This window comes from Mus pahari, chromosome 23, assembly GCF_900095145.1.
Source record: "Mus pahari chromosome 23, PAHARI_EIJ_v1.1, whole genome shotgun sequence".
Classification (NCBI taxonomy): Eukaryota; Metazoa; Chordata; class Mammalia; order Rodentia; family Muridae; genus Mus; species Mus pahari.
In genome coordinates this window covers 39,862,133-39,883,675 of record NC_034612.1, presented here as the reverse complement: position 1 = coordinate 39,883,675, position 21,543 = coordinate 39,862,133, and the positions used below count along the sequence as shown (strand labels likewise).

The 21,543-nt window shown below is 45.2% G+C and overlaps 1 protein-coding gene across 1 annotated transcript in view; it reads right to left on the bottom strand.

The window, feature by feature from the left end:
- B3glct (beta 3-glucosyltransferase) overlaps window positions 1-21,543 on the bottom strand; it is an 88,766-nt gene that overhangs the window by 26,919 nt on the left and 40,304 nt on the right. Inside the window, exons 5-9 of the mRNA XM_021186826.2 lie at window positions 13,458-13,534; window positions 11,752-11,863; window positions 8,290-8,426; window positions 3,510-3,573; window positions 924-1,043 (exon numbers count right to left, since the gene is read on the bottom strand). Of these exons, the coding sequence (XP_021042485.1) occupies window positions 924-1,043; window positions 3,510-3,573; window positions 8,290-8,426; window positions 11,752-11,863; window positions 13,458-13,534 (510 nt within the window). The remainder of the gene's footprint in view (window positions 1-923; window positions 1,044-3,509; window positions 3,574-8,289; window positions 8,427-11,751; window positions 11,864-13,457; window positions 13,535-21,543) is intronic.

The following is a 21,543-nucleotide window of genomic DNA, read 5'->3' as shown; positions in this document are numbered from 1 at the left end:
GAGGGGGAAAGGGAGGGAGAGAGGGAGGGGGAAAGGGAGGGAGAGTGGAGGGAAAGAAGGAGGGAACAAAGGAGGGGAAGACAGAGGGAGGAAGGAGGGAAGGGAGGAGGGAGCAAGGGAGGGATAGATGGGGGGAGGGGGAAGGAAGTAGGGAAAGAGGGAGAGGGAGGGAGGGAAGAGGGTGGGAACAAAAGGAAACAAGGGAGGAGAGAAGAGGAGGAAGGGAAGAGGGGAGTGAGACAGGGAAGAAGGACGGAAGAGGGAGGAAAGGGGGAAGGATGGAGGAAAGGGGGAGGGAGGGAGGGGCAGAAAGAAAAGAGCAGAGGGGGAAAGACAGGAAGAAGGGTATAAGGACAGAGGGGTAGGTCTTACAGGACAAAGGCCCTACTCAGCGTGCCCACTCTTTCTGCCCCCTGCACCCCTTTCTTTCTCTGCCCATGAAGCCCTGTCACACACACACACACACACACGCACACGCACCCCCCCCACACACACACACACACACACCAGCTTTCTCTGAGACAGTCTCTGGGAGACGACCCTTTCTGCCTCCCGTTGCTCTGCACGTGCCCTCACATGATGCCCTCACGTAACCCCTCATGTGACCCCCTCATGTGACCCACTGGCTTCCCTCCAGCTCTTCTCTCCCTGGCACTGGCTTCCGAGTGGTGAGCAGACAGACTTGGGTCCAGCAACACCGCCTCTCCGTGCATCCCTCATCTCAATATAGAAGCCGGCAATGGCAACAGTACTTACCTAGACGGCACAAGGCATATGGCCGCGGCCTGGCTCGGAGCAAAGGCTGCTTTATGTTTAAATACATAAATTGCCAGCACAGTGTTATGTCCACAACAAGCAAATGTTGTGCACACAATAGGCACATCCTCCTCTGGTCCAGGAGGAAGTTGGTTTTTCTCACTTACACAGAGCGGTAGGAAAGAATGGAATGTGGTAACGCAGCTGGGGTCCACGTCTTCCGTACAGAACTCAGGCACAGGGGTGAGGGCCGGTCCTCCACCTTTGTCCCAGATGTAGAGGGCAATCTAGCTCAAGAGCAGCAGAGAGGACAGAGCTAAGACAACACCATAGATATTAAACGGTACAAAATGTCCCGGGGGCAGCGGGACATGCCTCCTAGAAAGAGCGTTAGGTTGAACCCTGTCGATATATTAAAAGTCAACAGAAACTTTCCTCTGTTTTTGTGGGACTGTGAAAGGCGGCCTGGTTTCCGGTTGAGCAAGGTTTGAGACCCTGGTGACCCCACAGGTGACCCTGCAGGGGACAACCACGCTCCTGGACACCAGGCCCCTGACACGAGGCCAAGCTCTCCATAATTCTGTGGTCATCAGTCACGTAAGGGCCATGTCCCAACCTCCCCCCACCCCCGCCAGCCCCCACAGATAGAAAACATGACCACAGGACACATAGCCTCAAGACAGATCTCCATTTTAACGAGGTACCAGGTACCGAAATGTCTGAAGGGCTTAGCCAACAAACTCCTCTTCCCAGACACTCCTCCCTGCAAAAGGTTCTTAACACTTAACCTCAGGCCTGCCCTGAGAAAGTGTTGCCATGACAATAAATGCCTTAAAACCATGGACTGTCTCTTCTCATCGGGACCCTCAGTGGGGAGCAATGGAACAGGCCTGCGTCTAAAGAGCTGTGTCTAGTCTCCCACAGGCCTCTCAAGTGCTCCCAGCATGGCCTCCACCAAGCCAAGCCACCCATGGCCAGAACCCTCCTCCCCCCTTTTCCCCTCAGTCCCTGGCTAGATCCAGCCTGCGGGCCCCCACTCCATTCTCTGCTCTTCTGAGGCTGCCTAAGAGTCTGAGAACCTGACAGTTCTGGTCTCCTTGCAGGCCCAGGGACCCCCAGTCGGTTCCATCAGTCTCCAGGAACCTCAGACTGCGCTCCCCTCCCACCCCCACCCCTGGAGCAGTGTCCAGCAGCTTCTCCTAGCCCGACGCCCGCCCGGCATCGGCGAGGGATAAGCAGTCAAAACTCCCACGTCCTGCATCCCACCTCCACGAGCGGCCTTAGCCCTGGGACAGAGTGGATGTGGGACTCCAATAACCCACAAGTTTTGTTTTTTTTTTAAGAATGGCAACAGCACATAGATTGATCTGATGCTTTATAAGCTATAAACACTTAACCATGAATCAATATTCATCATGTAAACAAACAAACAAACAAAAAAATCCAGAGATGACAAGAGAAAAAAATCCCAAAGACAACACTAAAGTGTTTTAAGTGCACAGAAAGTAACACAAGGAATGAGAGACCTCAGCTCCGTTTCCCAGAGTCACCAGCAGTGACCTTGGAACACTGTGTTGGTTTGAGTGAGACCATTCCCACAGGCTCCTAGGTCTGGATGCTTGGTCCCAGCTGGTGGAACTGCCTGAGAAGGATTAGGAGGCGTGGCCTTGCTGGAGACAAGTTCCCGGAATCTGCCTGTTTCTGCCTCCCAGCATGGGGACTGCCTGCTATACCAGGCTTTTCCTGTGAGTGCAGGGATCTGAACTCAGATCCTCACACTAATACAATGAGCACTTTACCAACTGAGCCATCTGCCCAGCCCAAAAAAGATAACATTTTTTTAAAGTAAGTTGCAGTTAAAAAAAGTTTTAAAACTATCATGCCCAACATGTTCATAGAAACAATGAAAAATCAGAAGTCAAGCAGACACAATCAAGAGAGATTAATAATTAATACAAGTGACCATTATTTGAGCTAGAGAGGTGACTTTCTGCTCTGGCAGAGGACTGGGGGTCAGTTTCCATCACCCGACAGTGACTTGCTGCCTGTAGCTCTGTTCCAGGGGATCTGATGACCCCTTCTGGCCACTGTGGGTACTGCACATACACGGCACACATGCATACACACAGGCAAACACTCGTACACATAAAAGAAAAATAAACCAATCCTTAGCTTCTAGAGAGGATGCAGGCAGAGGACGCGCATCCTCCCAGGGGGCGTGGTCGGGGCTGGCCACTAGGAATTTGACCGTGCTCCAGTAAGTATATGAACAACACAAAACGGACTTGCTTTTTTTTTTTCTTCCAGTTTTGGAGGGGAGAGGAGGGTGTAGGAGAAGTGGGGTGGGGAGGAGGGCAGATATGGGAAGATTATGAGGTATGATCAGGGTGCATAATGTGAGATTCCCAAATAATCAATTAAAATTTCATTTTGGCGTGCTTTTAAACATTCACCTCCGGCCCATCCACCTACCTAACAAGGCAAAGACTCATGAGTCATGGGATTCAACCTTCCTCTACCCCCTCAATCCTTCTCCACCTACTGCGGTGAAATCATCTCAGTGGGGAGAACAAGAGGGGGCATAGGGAAAGGCACTATTACGGGATGTAAGATATAAGACGCAACTTCTGCATCAAAATACACGACTATTTCTTTGGTACAGAGCCGGTAGCAATAGTCACGACTGTCCTAGCAACCACTGAGCTCAACTTGGTGACTCCTGGATCACTAAGACCTAATCAATCGTGACCTACCTCGTGCTTTAAATCAATGGTGAAGTCAGACTTCAGTGCCTCGCTCTTTAATCTCTTGGCAAGCCTGGAAAACAGAGACATTCCTTTGTTTGCTTGCTTGTTTGTTTTTAGGGCGAAAGAACCGTCAAACGAGAAAAACAGATTCATGAAAATTTCTAATAGCTGAACAAAATACAAATTTTAAGATAAAAGCATGTGGCTTGGGAGAAAAATACCAGTTTTCTCTCGGCTTAATTTAAAAAAAAAAAAAAAAAAAAAAAAAAAAGATTCTCCAGTGGTTTCTTTCTCACCCAGAATAAAGCCTCACATTCCTACCTGGTCTGGGAAGCCCTGAATTTCTCCAGCATCTAGTCTTAAGCCGCACGCACGCACGCACGCACGCATGCCCCACCCCCTTCAGGCCTCTACACCCAGCTTTCACCGAGCAACCCATTTGTTTTCAAGGCTAAACTGAGGAACCTTCCCTAGAAAGCTGCTCTTCACTAGACGGTCCTCAAGTGTGAGGATACCACGTCAAATTAAAAAAAGAGTCTTCCCTTTGGCACTGTTAGATCAAGAGCAAACCTAAATGAATCCCCTACCCCTCCTCCTGTGCCTTCTGTCTGTCTCTAACAAAGGGACAATTCTACATCTACTCAACACTGTAGGAGAAGGAATGGAGAACGTCTTGTCTTGGCCAATTTTTAAAATTCTTATTTATTGGATTTAGATGGACACTTGGCCTGCATGGGTGTCTGTGAGCCACTTGCATGCAGTGCCCACGGAGGCCAGGAGAGGGCGCCGAATGCCTCGGGCCTGGAGTCACGCGTGGTTATGAAATGCCATGTGGGTGCTGGGAACCGAAACAGGATCCTCTGGAAGAGTGGCCAGTGCTCTTAACTGCTGAGCCATCTCTCCAGTCCCTTAGTCAAATTTTTACCAGCGTTTATAAGGGAAAAATTTACTGACCCAGAATAGCATTCAAAATCATAAACAGACGTTATCAACCTATTCACATGCTGTTTCCGGCCTTTATGGTGAACAGCTATTCTCTTTAAGGTTGCTTTCAAACTATTGGCCGCTTTCAGCGAGTGATCACTGAGTGCACTCTTGCGCTTGTGTGCACGTGCACACACACACACACACACACACACACACAGAGCATGCTTTAATAATAATTGTTTAACAAATCTTGCCACCGATATTTGCTATACTAGATGGGGTTTATTATCTCTTTTTTTTTCTTTTAATTCCTTGTCTACATGAGGTGAGGGACAGAAATATAATCTAAAAGACCAGATTTTGAATTTGTTACTATGGCAAAGTCCGCATTAAAAAAATAATAATAGGCCGGGCAGTGGTGGCGCACGCCTTTAATCCCAGCACTCGGGAGGCAGAGGCAGGCGGATTTCTGAGTTCGAGGCCAGCCTGGTCTACAGAGTGAGTTCCAGGACAGCCGGAGCTACACAGAGAAACCCTGTCTCGAAAAACCAAAAAATAATAATAATAATAATAATAATAATAATAATAATAATAAATAAAATAAAATAAAACTTGGTTGTTTTTGCAGGCAGAAAAAAAAGGGGGGAGGGAAGGAGGGAGGGAGGGGAAAGACCACGGTTATTGACTAAAACTTTCATTTGTCGGTTGCTACTCAGTGTGATAAGGAGCAGGTGTCACTGGATGCCAAGGTCACCTGGCGCTCTTTCCAGCATACAGGGGATGTGCTGGCAGCCTTCTGCACTCCATGGCCTGGAAGTCTATCAGCCATACTTCACTGCAGTGTCTAATGAATGTCTGTGGACCTTACATCTCCATGTTGACCACATACAACTCCTCTTAGGAGGATGGGACGTCAGTAGACATCATACAGGGGTATGATAAAAGAACTTGATAAAAGAATTCCAGGGGGATCTGTGCATTCTTCAGAGGTCACAGAGAAGAGGGGCCTGTACCAGCTACCGAAGCTGAAAGTCCCTTCCTTCATCTTGACATCTCCCAGCCTCCAAACCCTCCGGCACACACCTTCCTTGCTTATAAATGAGCTGGCTTGTGGTATTTTGTTATAGCAGGCCAGACTAAGACACCTACACACCTAGCTACCACAAGGAACCCTCTGTTCTCTCCTAGCCCAGCAGGAACCACACTTAAGCAAGGCTGAGGAGATGGGAGACTCTACGCATGCAGCACCCGACTGCTTCCCTCATCAACAGATGAGTTCAGTGGGTCCCACCTACCCACAGGCACACACTGCCCAGAGAGCTGGAAGCCAGATCCTGGAAAGCCCAGAGACCCAGGTTAGAACAAAGCACAAACAGAAAAGAAGAAAGCCAATGAAACGATTCCTAACGATTGGTGTCTGGCCCAACCGTCGTCAGAGAGGCTTCACCCAGCAGCTGATAGAAACAGATGCAGAGACCCACAGCCAAACACTAGGTAGAGCTTTGGGAACTCTAGAGAAGGAAGGGAGGAAGGATTGTAAGGGCCAGAGGGGTCGAGAACACCATTAAAACAACAACAACAAACACAGAAATTACTAACCTGAGCCCACAAGGGCTCCCAGAGACTGAACTGCTAACTGGTAGCATGTTGGGGCTGACCTAGGCCCTCCACATGTATGTGACAGTTGTGCAGCTTGGTCTTCTTGTGGGACTCTTTTTTAAAGAATTATTTATTTATTTTATATATGTAAATATACACTGTCCCTCTCTTCAGATGTACCAGAACAAATACACAGTAAAGCAAAAAAAAAAAAAAACCATCCAAGTTAAAACAAGGCAAAACATCTGACAAAGTGGCATGGGAAACAAGAACCAGGTCCAGTGGGGTTCCTGAGCGGGGATACCAATGTGAACCATCCCTCCAGGGTATCAAACTTATATATAACCTTAAGAGTCACACCAGCAAAAAGCTTGCATCTTTTCTTTTTTTTTTTAAAAGATTTATTTATTATATTTAAGTACACTGTAGCTGACTTCAGACACTCCAGAAGAGGGAGTCAGATCTTGTTACGGATGGTTGTGAGCCACCATGTGGTTGCTGGGATTTGAACTCTGGACCTTCGGAAGAGCAGTCGGGTGCTCTTACCCACTGAGCCATCTCACCAGCCCAAGCCTGCATCTTTTAAAGAGGCAAGAGGCTTTGAGGACAGACATCAGACACTTAGGGAGACTTAGTTATAGTAGCTTCGCCTAAAAACTGTAACGTTGCTGTCTGTGACAGTCATTTAATTTGTTTTTAAGATTTTATTTATTTTATGTATGTGAGTTACACTGTAACTGTCCTCAGCCACATCAGAAGAGGGCATCGGATCCCGTTACAGAGGGTTGTGAGCCCCCACGTGGTTGCTGGGAATTGAACTCATGACCTGTGAGAAGAGCAGTGGAAGAGCAGTCAGCGCTCTGAACCACTGAGCCAAGTCTCCAGCCCCTCTTATGGGACTCTTAACGGCGGGAGCTGAAGCCGTCTCTGACGCTGTCGCCTACCTTTGGGGCTCTTCCCCCCTACTGTAGCCTTAATAGGAGAGGGGGCACCTAGACTTACTGCAACTTGACTGGTCGATATCCATGGGAGGCCTGCCTTTTCTGAAGAGAAATGGGGGGACAGGGAGGGAGAGGGGGGCTGAGAGGACAAGAGGGAGAAGAAACTGCAGTCGGGTATTTTATTTTAAATTTTTTTTAAAGATTTATTTATTTATTGGTTGATTGATTGATTGATTCATTCATTCATTCATTTATTATATGAAAGTACACTGAAGCTGTCTTCAGATATTTCAGAAGAGGGCACCAGATCTTGTTATGGATGGTTGTGAGCCACCATGTAGTTGCTGGGATTTGAACTCAGGACCTTCGGAAGAGCAGTCAGTGCTCTTAACCGCTGAGCCATCTCTCCAGCCCTTTATCTTAAAATTTAAACACCGTAATAAAAATAAACTTTACATATAAAAACTAATAATTATGTACTGTAATAATTTCAAAACGCTTAGAAGAAAGGAGTTTGGATGCTCTTACTGTAAATGATAATCATGTTTGAGAAGACGAATGTGTATTCCCTGATCTATACATTTCTTTGTACATTAAGTGTGCGATCACTTGTGTGCATAGATGTGAGCACACCGTGTGCCTGCAGTGAGGGCCTGTAGAGGCCACAGGTGACATTGGATCCCCAGGAACTGGAGTTACAGATGGTTGTGAGCCCCCACGTGGGTGCTGGGAATCCAACCTGGATCCTCTGCAAGAGCAGCCAGTGCTCCGACCCTCCCAGCCGTCTCCCCAGACTCTGTATACCCTGACTGAACCAATGCGCAGCCTCTACATGTACTGAAACACCGTGTGGTACCGTTGCATGCCGCTTAGAAACCAAACTAAATTTAATTTATAAAGCTCTAGCTACACTCTCCTTACAGCTGTGTAGGGCCCTGCTGCAGTTCCTTGCATGCAACAGACACCATAGCCCAGAGAGTTTTCAGCAGCGGGGCGGAGCCCGGCCCAAGCTGCATCTGCATATTCATTTCCTTAATTAGCATCCTCTCCAACCCCCGCGAGTCACGTGATTCCGCCAAGTTTTCTGCCCCTTTGGTCCCCTCCCTCAATCTCATGACTTATTAGTCACTTCATTTTGCCAGAAACTCCTAGGAAGAAGAAAGAGGGGAATGGCCTGTCTGCGGGGTTTTGTAAGGGACGGTGCTGAGGCAAGACCTCCTCTCCTGTCTGGCTCTCTGTCCCTTCCTCCCAGTCCTTAGGATCACCTCTGGCTGAGACTCATCTGAGAACCTTTGGAGAAATAACACACACTCCCTTACTTGTTCACCAGAGGGATGCTAAGGGCCCAGCCAGCAGCGAAGTCGGGATATTTAAAGACTGTTGGGTTCTCAGAGAAGGCGTAATGGTGGATGATCGTCGACTCTTCATCATACAGTGCTTTTCCTAAAAACCATTCCTGTTAAAATAAAGAGATAAAATGTAATTCTTGAAAAGCCACTTAATTGTAAGGCCAAAAGCAGAGTTGTAGCAGCGGAATTAGCCAACTAAATATCTTGGGAGACAAAGTTAAAACATGAATTATTTTTCTGTAGAATCCAAATGAAAATATAATTAACGAAAGTATGATAATAAACCTACTACAATCTTTATAGTTAAGAAATAATTCAAGATCAGATCATTGGTGTGAGCAAAATACTAGCTAATCATTTATACCATAAATAAAAGAATTGTTCTTAATTTTAAATTATGTTATCATTTAGATTGTGTGTGTGCAGTGTGTGTGTAAGAGGACAGTTGTGGGTCCTAGCACTCAAACACAGTCAGGCTTAGCTGCAGGTGCCTTCACCTCTTTCCCCAGCCTGAATGGTATTTTTTATAGAATACTCCACATAAGAATATTAAGGCAGGGCTGGTGAGATGGCTCAGTGGGTAAGAGCACCCGACTGCTCTTCCAAAGGTGCAGAGTTCAAATCCCAGCAACCACATGGTGGCTCACAACCCTCCTTAACAAGATCTGACTCCCTCTTCTGGAGTGTCTGAAGAAGGCTTCGGTGTTCTTACATATAATAAATAAATAAATCTTTAAAAAAAAAAAAAAGAATATTAAGGCAAAGGAAACCATAGAGTTTCTTATAACAGACTTACTTATTTATATTTTCTGGGAATAAGGTTTTTGTCTGCATGTCTGTCTATGCACCACATGCATGCAGTGGCCAGAAGAGGTCATCGGATCTCCGGAAATTGGAGTTATAGATGCCTGTAAGCCACCATGGGGGTGCATGGGCTTTAAGCTTTGTAAGAGCAGCCAGCGCTCTTAACCCCTGAGCCATCTCTCCAGCTCCAACCACAGAGGTTTAAAATAAACCTTTGAGAACTTCCATTCATCCACTCATTCACTCATTCATTCATTCGCTCCATATTGATCAAGAGCCTATAACGATCAGGGATGCAGCTTGTACAATTGAAGGGGGATAGAAACTAAAGGAGGTGCAGCAATGGACCACGGGGTTGGGGGGTGGGGGTGGGCGGAGCCTGCCCTGGAAAGGGGGGGGGAGGGAGACTGAGGAAGAACAGTGAATGTAGTTAGTGCTTTGAAGTCCCAGGGAGGTGTGGGGAAAGAACTAAAGTCATCAATGATGAGCAAGTCCCACTTGTCTGGCACACAGTAGGTGCAGGGAACCTGATAGGAAAAGAGGCAAATGGACCAGATCGGGCTTCTCGTACTAGAGGAATGTTGTCTGTGTTCAAAGTGCAATGAAAAACAACATCCACAGCCAGCCACAACAGGACGGCCTGGCTCAGACCTCCACAGCCACCGAGGAAAAGCAAACACAAGGAAAACACACGCAGCCTTGCTGGAGGTGTCAGGAAACAACGTCGGATGGAGGACCGGAAGAGCTGATCCCAGACCCGGAAGCCTCATTCTTCCATCCTCTCCATCCCTTCTCACGGAGCTTTCCCCACCTGAACCTTCCGTGCCAGCACTGTTTGATGCAAAACACAGCATCATATTTTATCTCTTAATTACAGTGTCCAGCTATTATTAAGCACATAGGACTGCCTATTCATATTTTTATTGAGGTCATAAACTGTTTTAAGGAAGGACTCAATAGAGACTCTGTGGAAAGAACCATACATCTTCCTTCATAACGAATGGCTTTCTTAATTGCTCCGTGGAAAGAACAACAATAAGATAGATATAACTAGAAAAACAACCAATGATATTCCACAAGGACTCCTCAGAACCTGCCTCATTGTTATTAAAAATAAATCAAAGTTAATACGCCTTATCAGCTATACAGATGTTAAAGGCATACTACGGGGTGGAAAAGCTCAAACAAGATATAGGAGATTTACAGAAACAAGCTAAGAAGGCATTTGAATTGAGATCAATTACTTCAATAACTGTTAAATTTATACATTTAAAACACTGAATGAGGACTTAAGTTTGCATGGGCACAGACGCCTGGAAGACCGTGAGGAAGACAGTATCAGAATCAAAATGCCCAGCCAGTCCCCAGCGCATGGCAGTCATTTATCTCAGTGTGCCTTCTTTGTGTCACCATTGACCTTCTTTTCCTCCTAAGATTTCAAACAGTGGAGGGGGAAAAAAAAAAGCCCCGCTGGTTTGAACTGACCTCAACATTATGTAATCTGTATTCCGTCATGCTACCTTCAAAAGAAATAAAACATCTTAGATTTTATTTTCTCCATACAGCAGAGTTCAGAAAGGGAAGGCACACATCTCCTTTCGCCTCCAATCTGAACTTGTTTCTCATGAACTCCCTTTGAACTTCTCCATTTATCATCCTGATTTCATTAAAGAGTCCCTGTGAGTCCCCATCTCCCCTGCAGAATTAGAACAACGGGTGATGAGGCAATGGTCTCCAGGTGAAGCGGACACTGGGAAAGGGGCCGCAACCCTAACATTAGAAAGAATGATAAGATTTAGGGGCCTCCCACAAGTCAGAAGGAAACACAAAAGCTTCCCCGATGGTTGATACAAAACGCAGCAACACGAGCCATAGCTGGGACTGGCACCAGCTGAAAGGACTGGCGGAACCATGTTTGTATCCCTTCTCCTACCTAATGGGCTTCCCATCCAGTCACATCTGTGGCTTCTCAGAAATCAACGGAAAGAAGCCACAACAGATGCTTCCAGCACCTAACACCCACCCAAACCACTGGGGGTTATTACACTGGTGGACCGTGCCGTTTGCAAAGCAGTCTGTTGACGAGTGTTGGCCAGCTCTTATTTCTACACCAGCACACATGGCCTGTATTCCACAGACATAGTTACATACACATACATACAGGGATGCAAAACATCCCCACATGTAAGACAAAATAAAACATAAATAAATAAAAACACTTCTATGTGTTATATATGTGGCCTTTTCTGATGAGGAAAACAGCCAGTTTAATTTTATTCCTATAGAAAATTGGTCTATGATTCTACAAAGGTGCTGCTGCTGCTGCTGCTGCTGTTATTGCTGTTACTACTGCTGCTGCTGTTGCTGCTGCTGCTATTATTGCTGCTACTGCTGCTGCTAATACTGCCTTTGCTATAGTTTTCACTTCTTTACATTGTCAACACAAATAAATACGCTTTTTTCACAGAGAATGGTTTATGTTCTCTGAAAGCTGTAAACCGCAGAGAATTTCACCACAACACTTTCCAAGATCAAGCTATTATTATTTCAAATATCTCTTAATGGAAATCCTGTTTTCTCTGAATCATTGTCCCCCAAGTCAAAGCAAGCTTTTGAAGCCATACACACCTTAGATGGGTCATAGCGCCTGAGCGTCTCCAGGAGTCTGGGGATGTGTATTCTCGTCTCTTCTTCACAGAAGAAAATCCACGCTGAATTCTTGCTGTACGTTGCAGAGAAGCTGGTGGGAAGAAATGGGTTATGGCATACGGATTCACGGTACATATTCTATATAAGACAGGAGAGGAGTTTGCAGTAAGGCTTAAGCCAGTACTAGCGCCGGGCATGGTGGCGCACGCCTTTAATCCCAGCACTTGGGAGGCAGAGGCAGGCAGATTTCTGAGTTCGAGACCAGCCTGGTCTACAAAGTGAGTTCCAGGATAGCCAGGGCTATACAGAGAAACCTTGTCGGGGCGGGGGGGGGGGAGCCAGTATCTAGGAGATGGTGGACAGTAAGCTGAAGGCTAGGTGTCTGCTGTGCACACTCCACATACTCTCACTATGTATCTCAGCTTCGACTGAGAAGAAAGCCAGGGACTACCAGGCTCTGGATGGTGAGCGTTCTCGTAATTCCTTCTTCCCTTAGTAACGACAGTTTAGAAGAACAATTTCAAGTGTAAGTTTGAAGTATTTTGTCATTTAAGAAAGAAACAGAGGGCTGGTGAGATGGCTTAGTGGGTAAGAGCACCCAACTGCTCTTCCAACGGTCCAGAGTTCAAATCCCAGCAACCACATGGTGGCTCACAACCATCCATAACAAGATCTGATGCCCTCTTCTGGAGTGTCTGAAGATAGCTACAGTGTACTTACATATAGTAAATAAATAAATCTTTAAAAAAAAAAAAAAAAGAAAGAAAGAAAGAAAGAAACAGAAACAGGCTGGAGAGATGGTTCAGTGGTTAAGAGCACTGACTGTTCTTCCCAAGGTCCTGAGTTCAAATCCCAGGAACCAAGTGGCTCACAACCATCCAAAATGAGATCTGACGCCCTCTTCTGGTATGTCTGAAGACAGCTACAGTGTACTTACATATAATAATAAATAAATCTTTGGACTGGAGGGAGCAGGGGCTAGAGCAAGTGGTGCCCGGAGCAAGCCAAGGTTCTGAGTTCAATTCCCAGCAACCACATGATGGCTCACAACCATCTGTACNGCTACAGTATACTCATATACATTAAATAAATAAATAAATAAATAAATATTTTTAAAAGAAAGAAAGAAAGAAAGAAAGAAAGAAAGAAAGAAAGAAAGAAAGAAAGAAAGAAAGAAAGGGAAGGAAGGAAGGAAGGAAGGAAGGAAGGAAGGAAGGAAGGAAGAAGGAAAGAAGAAACACACCTAAAAATAAAAAACTTTGGGGATGGAGAGGTAGCTTAGAAGACTGGCTGGTCTTGCAGAGAACCTGGGTTCAATTCCCAGTACCCACATAGCAGCTCACAACCATCTGTAACTCCAGTTCCAGGGGATCCAATGCCCTCCTCTGGCCTCTGTGTGTACTGCATGCAGATAGTGCACATATACACAAGCAGGCAAACACTAATACCCATAAACTAAAATAAATCATTAAAAAAAAAAAAAAAAAAAGCAAAAACTAATTATAAGTAAGAACCAGTCATGGGAAAAAAATCTAGAATCACAAAACATAAAACTCAAATTTAATCCATTTATCATCTCAGGAAACATACAACTGCTTAACAATTTGAAAAACTTTCCTAAGAAGTACAAGAGTGTAGGGGCCCAAATGCCAGCGATTGACATGATTGGAGTTAAAGGTACCTACTGTGGTAACAAGGGAAGGATGGTCCAAGCGCCTTCCTGCTTTGCCAACTGATGGAGAAGGAGGACCCTAGGGAGATCCTGAAAATATGATGAGCAAAGAGGAAAAGTCAGAATAACCTCCAAAACTCGCAAAGAGGCACTGCTGTCTGATGCGAATCAACAAGCTGTCTATCCATCCTTGGCACTATCGATAGCACTGCTGTGTCTCCCAGGGTGCCCCGAGGCCACTGCACAGAAGTTTCTCAGCGAAACTCAACTAACTCCCCCCACCCCTACCCCCACCCTACAAATGCTCAAAGCCAATGTGAGGAGTTAATGGAGATTTGCAAATGTAATCAGGGAGGGAAGACCCTGGGGTTGCTTATCAGGAATAACTCAGGGGTACAAACCAAACTTGTACATACCTGTAAGCATAACATGGTCTCTGAAACCCTGTTGTCTAAACAATATTCCATCTGTGTGCCAAATTTTTGTTTAAAGCACCCAGAACTATCTGTAAAGGTATTCTGCACCATAGAAACAACACCCTAAGTCTAGATCCTAGAAATATCATCCTTAACTACTCAGACAATGGGAATGGCTTCCTGAAAGGCCTACCAATGGATAAACACAGAAGGAACCCAAAGAGCCTTAAAATAAAGTACCGTGGGGCTGGAGAGATGGCTCAGCGGTTAAGAGCACTGACTGCTCTTCCAGAGGTCCTGAGTTGAAATTCCAGCAACCACATGGTGGCTCACAACCATCTGTAATGGGATCTGACACCCTCTTCTGGAGTGTCTGAAGACAGCGACAGTGTACTTACACATAATAAATAAATAAATCTTTAAAAATAAATAAATAAATAAAGTACCTTGGCTACAGAAATACACAGGAACACAGACAAAGCACAACGATCTCAAGGCTGCACATACCAGCTTCAACTCACACTGCTATTTGCTATATTTCAAGTCGTTGGGAGAGCCGAAAGTCAGAATTTCACATCTCATATGCTTGACCCTTTTTCCTCTAGCAGACAACATTATTGTGTCTCCTATTGTGTATTAGCTAGGAAAATGAATTCATGGTGATTGCTAACAAAGAATTTAAGAATGAATTCCTGAACATCTGAGATGCTATGAGGGCAGCTACACTCACCACGACACCTCCACCACACGCTGCATTTGAGATACATGATCCCAAAATAATTTCAATTCCACCCTACTATTCCAGTATATACACAATTATTATTGACTATAGGTGGGGTTTAACACAAACTGCCTCCTCTGGATATCAAATCCCCTTCATTTCCTTCTTCTGTGTGGTATTTGTTCCAATTTTTATGTACAAATTTGTAAATCAATAGTTAGATTGGACAAACAATGTGACATGCTCAGAATAAAGCCAGCCCAAAGGCTGATTAAGTTATCTAAGATAATCAATAATCCAGGGTTTCTCTACTGTTGCTTTTGAATTATGTTACAAATTTTCATCCCCTTTTAAAATTTGTAATGCATACACATAAACATATATATTCATGAATGGTTATATAAGAATGAAAACATGTATAAATGAATGATATTAATATTTGCATGATACAGAAATGATTATATTTGCATGTTAATGTGAACTAAGAAGACATATAGCAAATACTGTTAAAATCTTGAGATAGTAAGCAAGGGCTAATGAGTCACCACGCAGCCGTTAAAATCATGATAAAAAGCACTATCCCAGTGGAAACTGGTCTGATCCCTATGATAAAGCAAAGACTGAAGCAACCAGAAAGTGACAAAGTTCATTTTGCAATGTCAGAATGATGAGTTGTGTGCTTTCAAAGGCCTTCAGTAGAGTTACAATAGGATGATAGTGTCTTTCTTTTAAATTGCAGTGTGTCTTCCTTTTCTTTTCTTTTTTTCATATTTATTTGTTTGCTTGCATCTTTGTTATTATTACTATTAGTTTTCAGTGAAAGTGTCTGTGGGCTCCATCTGAAATCTGCCTGCCTCTGCCTCCCCAGTGCTGGGATGAAAGGTGTGTGCCACCACGCCCGGCGTACAGATATTTTATTAATTTATTTATTTATTTATTTATTTATTTATTTATTGGTTTTTCGAGACAGGGTTTCTCTGTTTAGCCCTGGCTGTCCTGGAACTCACTTTGTAGACCAGGCTGGCCTCAAACTCAGAAATTCCTCTTTTCTTTTTTTTTTTAAAGATTTTATTTTATTTATTTTATTTACACTGTAGCTATCTTCCGATGGCATCAGATCCCATTACAGATGGTTGTGAGCCACCATGTGGTTGTTGGGAATTGAACTCAGGACCTCTGGAAGAGCAGTCAGTGCTCTTAACCACTGAGTCATCTTTCCAGCCCATGTCTTCCTTTTCTATTGCTATTTTAAGATCATGACCAAGGCAACTTATAAAAGAAAATGCTTTATTTGTGTTTATGCTACTCGGTATACATGTCTGTAGGTTCAACCCCACTCCTGGTACCAACTTCTATCTTTGTTGCTTTTCTATTATGATAAGACATTATTACCAAGGTTACTTATAGAATAGAGTATTTATTTGGGGCTTACTAGTATCAGAAGGTCCACAACAACCATGGTGGGAGCATGGCAGGGGGCATGCAAGTCTGACAGTGGGACAGTAGTTGAGAGTTCACATCTTGAGACAAAACCACAGGGCAGAAAATGCTAACTGGGAATGGAGTGGCCTTTTGAATCCTCAAAGTCACCCTCAGTGACAAACCAAAAAGCTTGCTAATCCTTCCCTAACAGTTCCACCAACTGGGGACCAAGGATTCAAACATATGAGCCTCTGGGGGTCATTTTCATTCAAACCAACACAAGAGGAGTGGAATGCTCCACAAATATTTACTTGTGAATCCGTATTCCACACTGCAGTTACAGGACATGTTTGACATCAACAGGTACCACCAGGCTTCCATGCCAACAGCAAGAACACTTTGCTGGTAGAGCCTAGACACTAGCTTATGAATGACTTCTACCACACTACAAATACAAGGAGAGTTTAGTTGGCACAAAGAAAGGAGTCGAATCCTCTTCCGAAACAGATTCTGTGGACTAACAGGAGATGAAATCTATTCCTGGCTTCACTGTTTTGTTCACTACATTGTTTAGCATGTCTCCCATCTGTGTCTACTGTGACTATAAGAAGGGCCAGGTTGCTGTCTTTGTTTCATGCCTCTGTATCTCTTAAGTATTTAATAAACATGTATCTTGGTGATTACAGTTTCCTAAATGTGTGCTCAAAAATGGCAAGCAGGCTCCAGCTGCTACGCTCAGAAACCTCGTCTTCACTGGCGGTAAAGCAAGCCAAGTTCATTTTAATTATAGAGAAATGTTCGTCTAGTCTAGCCAAAAATGCCTAAGAGCTTTTATTCTTATCACAGGTGTATACCACGTCTAAATTATTAAAAGTTGCAATAGGGGCTGGTGAGAGGGCTCAGTGGGTAAAGGTGATTGCTGCTGAAGCCTGGCGACCAGAGTTCAAGACCCAGAGCCCACATAAAGGTAGAAGGAGAGAACCAACTCCACAGAGTTGTTCTCTGATCTCCACGCGCACACACACGCGCGCACACACACACACACACACACACACACACACACTGCAGGCACAGATATAATAAGTGAAATGAATTGTTTTAAAAGGTCAAGGTAAGATATTCTATCCAATTATTTATGTTTAATCCATCACCACAAGATTCAGACTGCCTTTAAAGATGCTATGTCACCAGCCCTATGACACCTTTACACACAAACAAATGTTTGGGTTTTTGTGGTTGGTTGCTGCTGCTTTTAAAGCTTTTTGTTGTTATTTTGTTTTGTTTTGAGACAGGGTTTCTCTGTGTAGCCTTGACTATCCTGGAGCTTGTCCTGTAGAGCAGGCTGGCTTCCAACTCACAGAAATCCGCCTGCCTCTGCCTCCTGAGTGCTGGGATTAAACATGTGCACCACCACTACCTGCTTAAAACAAATGTCTTTTAATAAGCCATTGGAAAGAGGGCTATTTGTTTGTTTGTTTGTTTGTTTGTTTTCTAGCTAGAAATGCTGCTGAGGGGAGGATTGGTCCCCTCACCTAGGAGAACAAAGGCCCTGGATTTGTTCTTCAGCACTGAAAAGTGAAATTTTTAAAAGAAAGGAAAAACAAACAAACAAACAAACAAACAGAGACTCTGGGGAGATGGCTTAGTGGGTCAGCATGTTCACCAAGCTTGAACCTAAGCTTGATCCGAAGTATACTTATAAAAGCCCAGCATGGCTGGGCACGCCTTTCCCCAGCAATTCGGAGAGCAGAGACAAGAAGACCATCCGAGGTTGCTGCCTAGCAAGCTCCAAGTTCAGTGGGAGACCCTGTCTCTGAGGAGTAAAACAGAGTGCGAGAGGGCCAGCACCTCACAATCTCCTCGGGCCTACAGGAGGGCCTACCCATAAATAAGCACACATGCACAAGCATGCATATGCACACACATGCACACACACCCCACAAGCACACACATGCACGCACAGAGAAGATCCATTGTTGACAGCCATTGGTGACTCATGCCTGCAATCCTAGCTCACAAAAATTGAGGCAGGAGGATTGCTACCAATTCAAGCCTAGGGTACACAGTGAGTACCAAGCCTATGAGAAGATAGGAGAGGAAAGAAAAGGAGGAGGAGGAGGAGGAGGAGGAGGAGGAAGAGGAAGAGGAAGAGGAAGAGGAAGAGGAAGAGGAAGAGGAAGAGGAAGAGGAAGAGGAGGGAAAAGGAGGGAGGGAAAGAGAATTTCCAAATACAAAATCAAAAAGAAAAGGAAAATGCTGTATTGTCTTTACAGAAGGATGGATATTCCAAGAACAGTAGAGGCTCTCCCACAATCTACAGATACCTGGCCCCCAGTCACACCATCATTACAAATCTAAAAGGCGACATGCAAATGTGTGCAGGTAGGGAGACAGTGCTACAACAGAAGTATAAAGGGATTAGAAACACAGCTGATCAAAGGTGGGTAAATGAAAGGGTTTGGGGACCCCAAAGGCTGATCCCAGTACTTTTAAACTGTCAGTGTGACCCCTGTGTTGAATCAAAGCCCACTTCTGCCTCCTCCCCTCCAGGACACCATCATCTCTTTGAAGACGCCCCCCCCCCTGGGTTTTACATCAGGGCTTCCTTTGAACTCTTGTTGCAAGGCTTATAGTTAAAGCAGCTAATGATTACTGAAAGCAAACAAATGCAAAGCCAGCTATCTAACTCCTGAGTGGATCATAGTCATTGGCTTCCTAAGGAAAGGGGTCATGGTGCAGTGTCACGGCTGACAACCGACTTAGTTGTGTTTGGTTTGGGTTTGAGGGGCTGGGGTCTCTGCCTATACTGAGAACGTACTCCACCACTGAGCTACACAGCCTGCAAACATCAACACAGAGGAGAACCATGAAGACTTGATGTCTAGAGATACTAACGGGACAAATGAAGAGGCTGGCATATGAACACACATCAAAGCAGTGAATATTGTAATTGTTGTAAATAATTTTAATCGTCTCACAAATCTAGCTTCGCATCACTTCCATCTTTCTGCCTGGTCTGGAAAAGCGTTCAATGATTTAGTTCAACTGCTACACGCCTCTCCTTTCAAAAGTCTACTTCATATGTATGCCTATGTGCCACATGCTTGCAGAAGCCTTCAGAGGCCAGAAGAGGGCGTTGGATCTCTGGAACTGGAGTTACAGATGATTTCGAGCCCCCATGTGGCTGCTGGGAACTGAACCTGGGTCCTCTGCAAGAGCACCCAGTGCTCTAACCACTGAACCATCTCTCCAGCCCCTGGTTTCTCTTTGTCCATAGCCATTTCTCAACCCCTTGCGATTTGCCCTCACCTTCATCTTCTAAACTAGGCTTTGAAGAACAAGACTTTATGGTCTTCTCACCCCACTCTGCAGCCCCACGTGCTGGATCAGATAGCAACATCAAGACATTTACAGGCATCAGGTAAATACGCTAAGAGCCTGAAATCTACCCCAGCTCTTGTGTAGCCCTCGCACGTGACTTTAACCCCAGCACTCGGGAGGCAGAGGCAGGTGGAGCCTGGTCTACAGAGTGAGCTCCAGGACAGCCAGGGCTACACAGAGAAACCCTGTCTTAAAAAAAGCCCCCCCCCAAAAAAATCACATCTGCTTATTATTATAACTCCTTCTGCAAGAGATATGTTCTTATTATCATAATAGGGCTGTATGATATGCTTCTTGGAACATATATGAGACAGATTTATAACCTTTAAAATACAGGATTCATTTATAGATTAGACTATCATGAGTGACAATATATTAATAGTCTTTCCAAGAACCCAAGTATGTGCATGTGTGTGTATATATATATTATATATACATATTCCATATACCTGTCTTAATCATTAACTGTTTTTCTCGAAAGAAAATGTATTGCAGCATTATAAATTTTATTTATAAGTGATGTACTTTGAACTGAACTACTAAATATATTTTTATAGCACATATATATTTTAACTAATCATTTTCACATAAAAGCAGTAAACCCTGGTGTTTAAAGACCTGATTTCTGGAGGCCAAGTATTCCCATCTGACTCTTAGCTTTTTTTTTTTTTTTTTTTCTGAGCCATGTGACCTTCAATACAGTCCCTGAACTCGCTGTGGGCCTGTTACTTCTTGTAAAGAGCTAACACAATAGCTAGGGGGAATAAGTCAGTTACTACATGCCAAGCACTTAATAACTATTCATACATATAACTGTGGTTTTAGTCTATTTTGAGCATCTGCTATGCACCCAGTACAATGGTTTGAATGAGATGAGAATGTTCCCTGTGAGCTCAGGTATCTAAGACTTGGTTCCCAGTTGTTGGCGGTGATGCTGGGGATGGCTAGATTGGCCTTGCAGTAGGAAGTATTAGAGGCCAGCTCTGTGGTTTCAAAACTGCATCCATTCCCAGTGTTCTCTCGCCCTCTTATCTCTCTCTACCTCTCCGGTCCTCTCTCTCTCCCTCCCTTAGTCCCTCGGTATGCCCTCCTTCCCCTCCCTCTTTCCCTGGGTCCGCCCTTCCCACCCCCTCAGCCTCCCACCTCCCCAGCCCCTATACCCCCACACCCCCACACCCTCGCACCCCGCACTCAGTGCTCCCTCTCTCCTTCCCTCCCTCTCTCCTGCGCCCCGCCCTCCCTTCCCTCTTCCCTCCCTCAGTCCCTCGGTATGCCCTCCCTCCCCTCCCTCTTTCCCTTGGTCAACCCCCTCAGCCTCCCACCTCCCCAGCCCCCATACCCCCACACCCCCACACCGAGCTCCCTCTCTCCTTCCCTCCCTCTCTCCTGCACCCCGCTCTCCCTTCCCTCCTCCTCCCTCAGTTCCTCCTCCCTCCTCATTTTTGTACTCCTATATCAAGATGTGAGCTCTCAGCCTGCTGCTCCGGCCACCATGCCTGCTGCTTGCCACCTGCAGGCCACACAGTCTCACCAACATGGACTCAACCCCTCCAGAATCCTGTGCCCATAAGATTCCTTTCTTTCATAAGATGCTTTGGTCATGGTGTTTTACCACAGCATAAAAAGGTCACAGATACACACCAGGCCTGACTATAGGGATATAATCAAGAGCCTCATTGATGTAGGAGGAGCCAGTCCACTGTGGGTGGCAACAACCCTAGGCAGGTGGATTTGGATTGTATAAGGAAACAGACAATGTTCCTCCATGGGTTCTCCTTCAAGTTCCTGCTTAAAAGTTCCTGCTTTGACTTCCCTCAGTGATGGACTGTGAAACATAAGCCAAGGAAATCCCATCTTCTCCTACACTGTTTTGGGTCAAAGTATTTAATCACAGCAATAGAAGGCAAATAAGAACAATAACCAGCCAGGCGTGGTGGCGCACGCCTTTAATCCCAGCACTTGGGAGGCAGAGACATGGGGATTTCCGAGTTCGAGGCCAGCCTGGGCTACAGAGTGAGTTCCAGCACAGCCAGGGCTACACAGAAAAACCCTGTCTCGAAAAACCAAAAACAAACAAACAAACAAACAACAACAACAACAAAAAACAATAACCAAGGCCCAGGTTTCTCCAGACTCACACAGAGCAGGTGTCTAGGGTG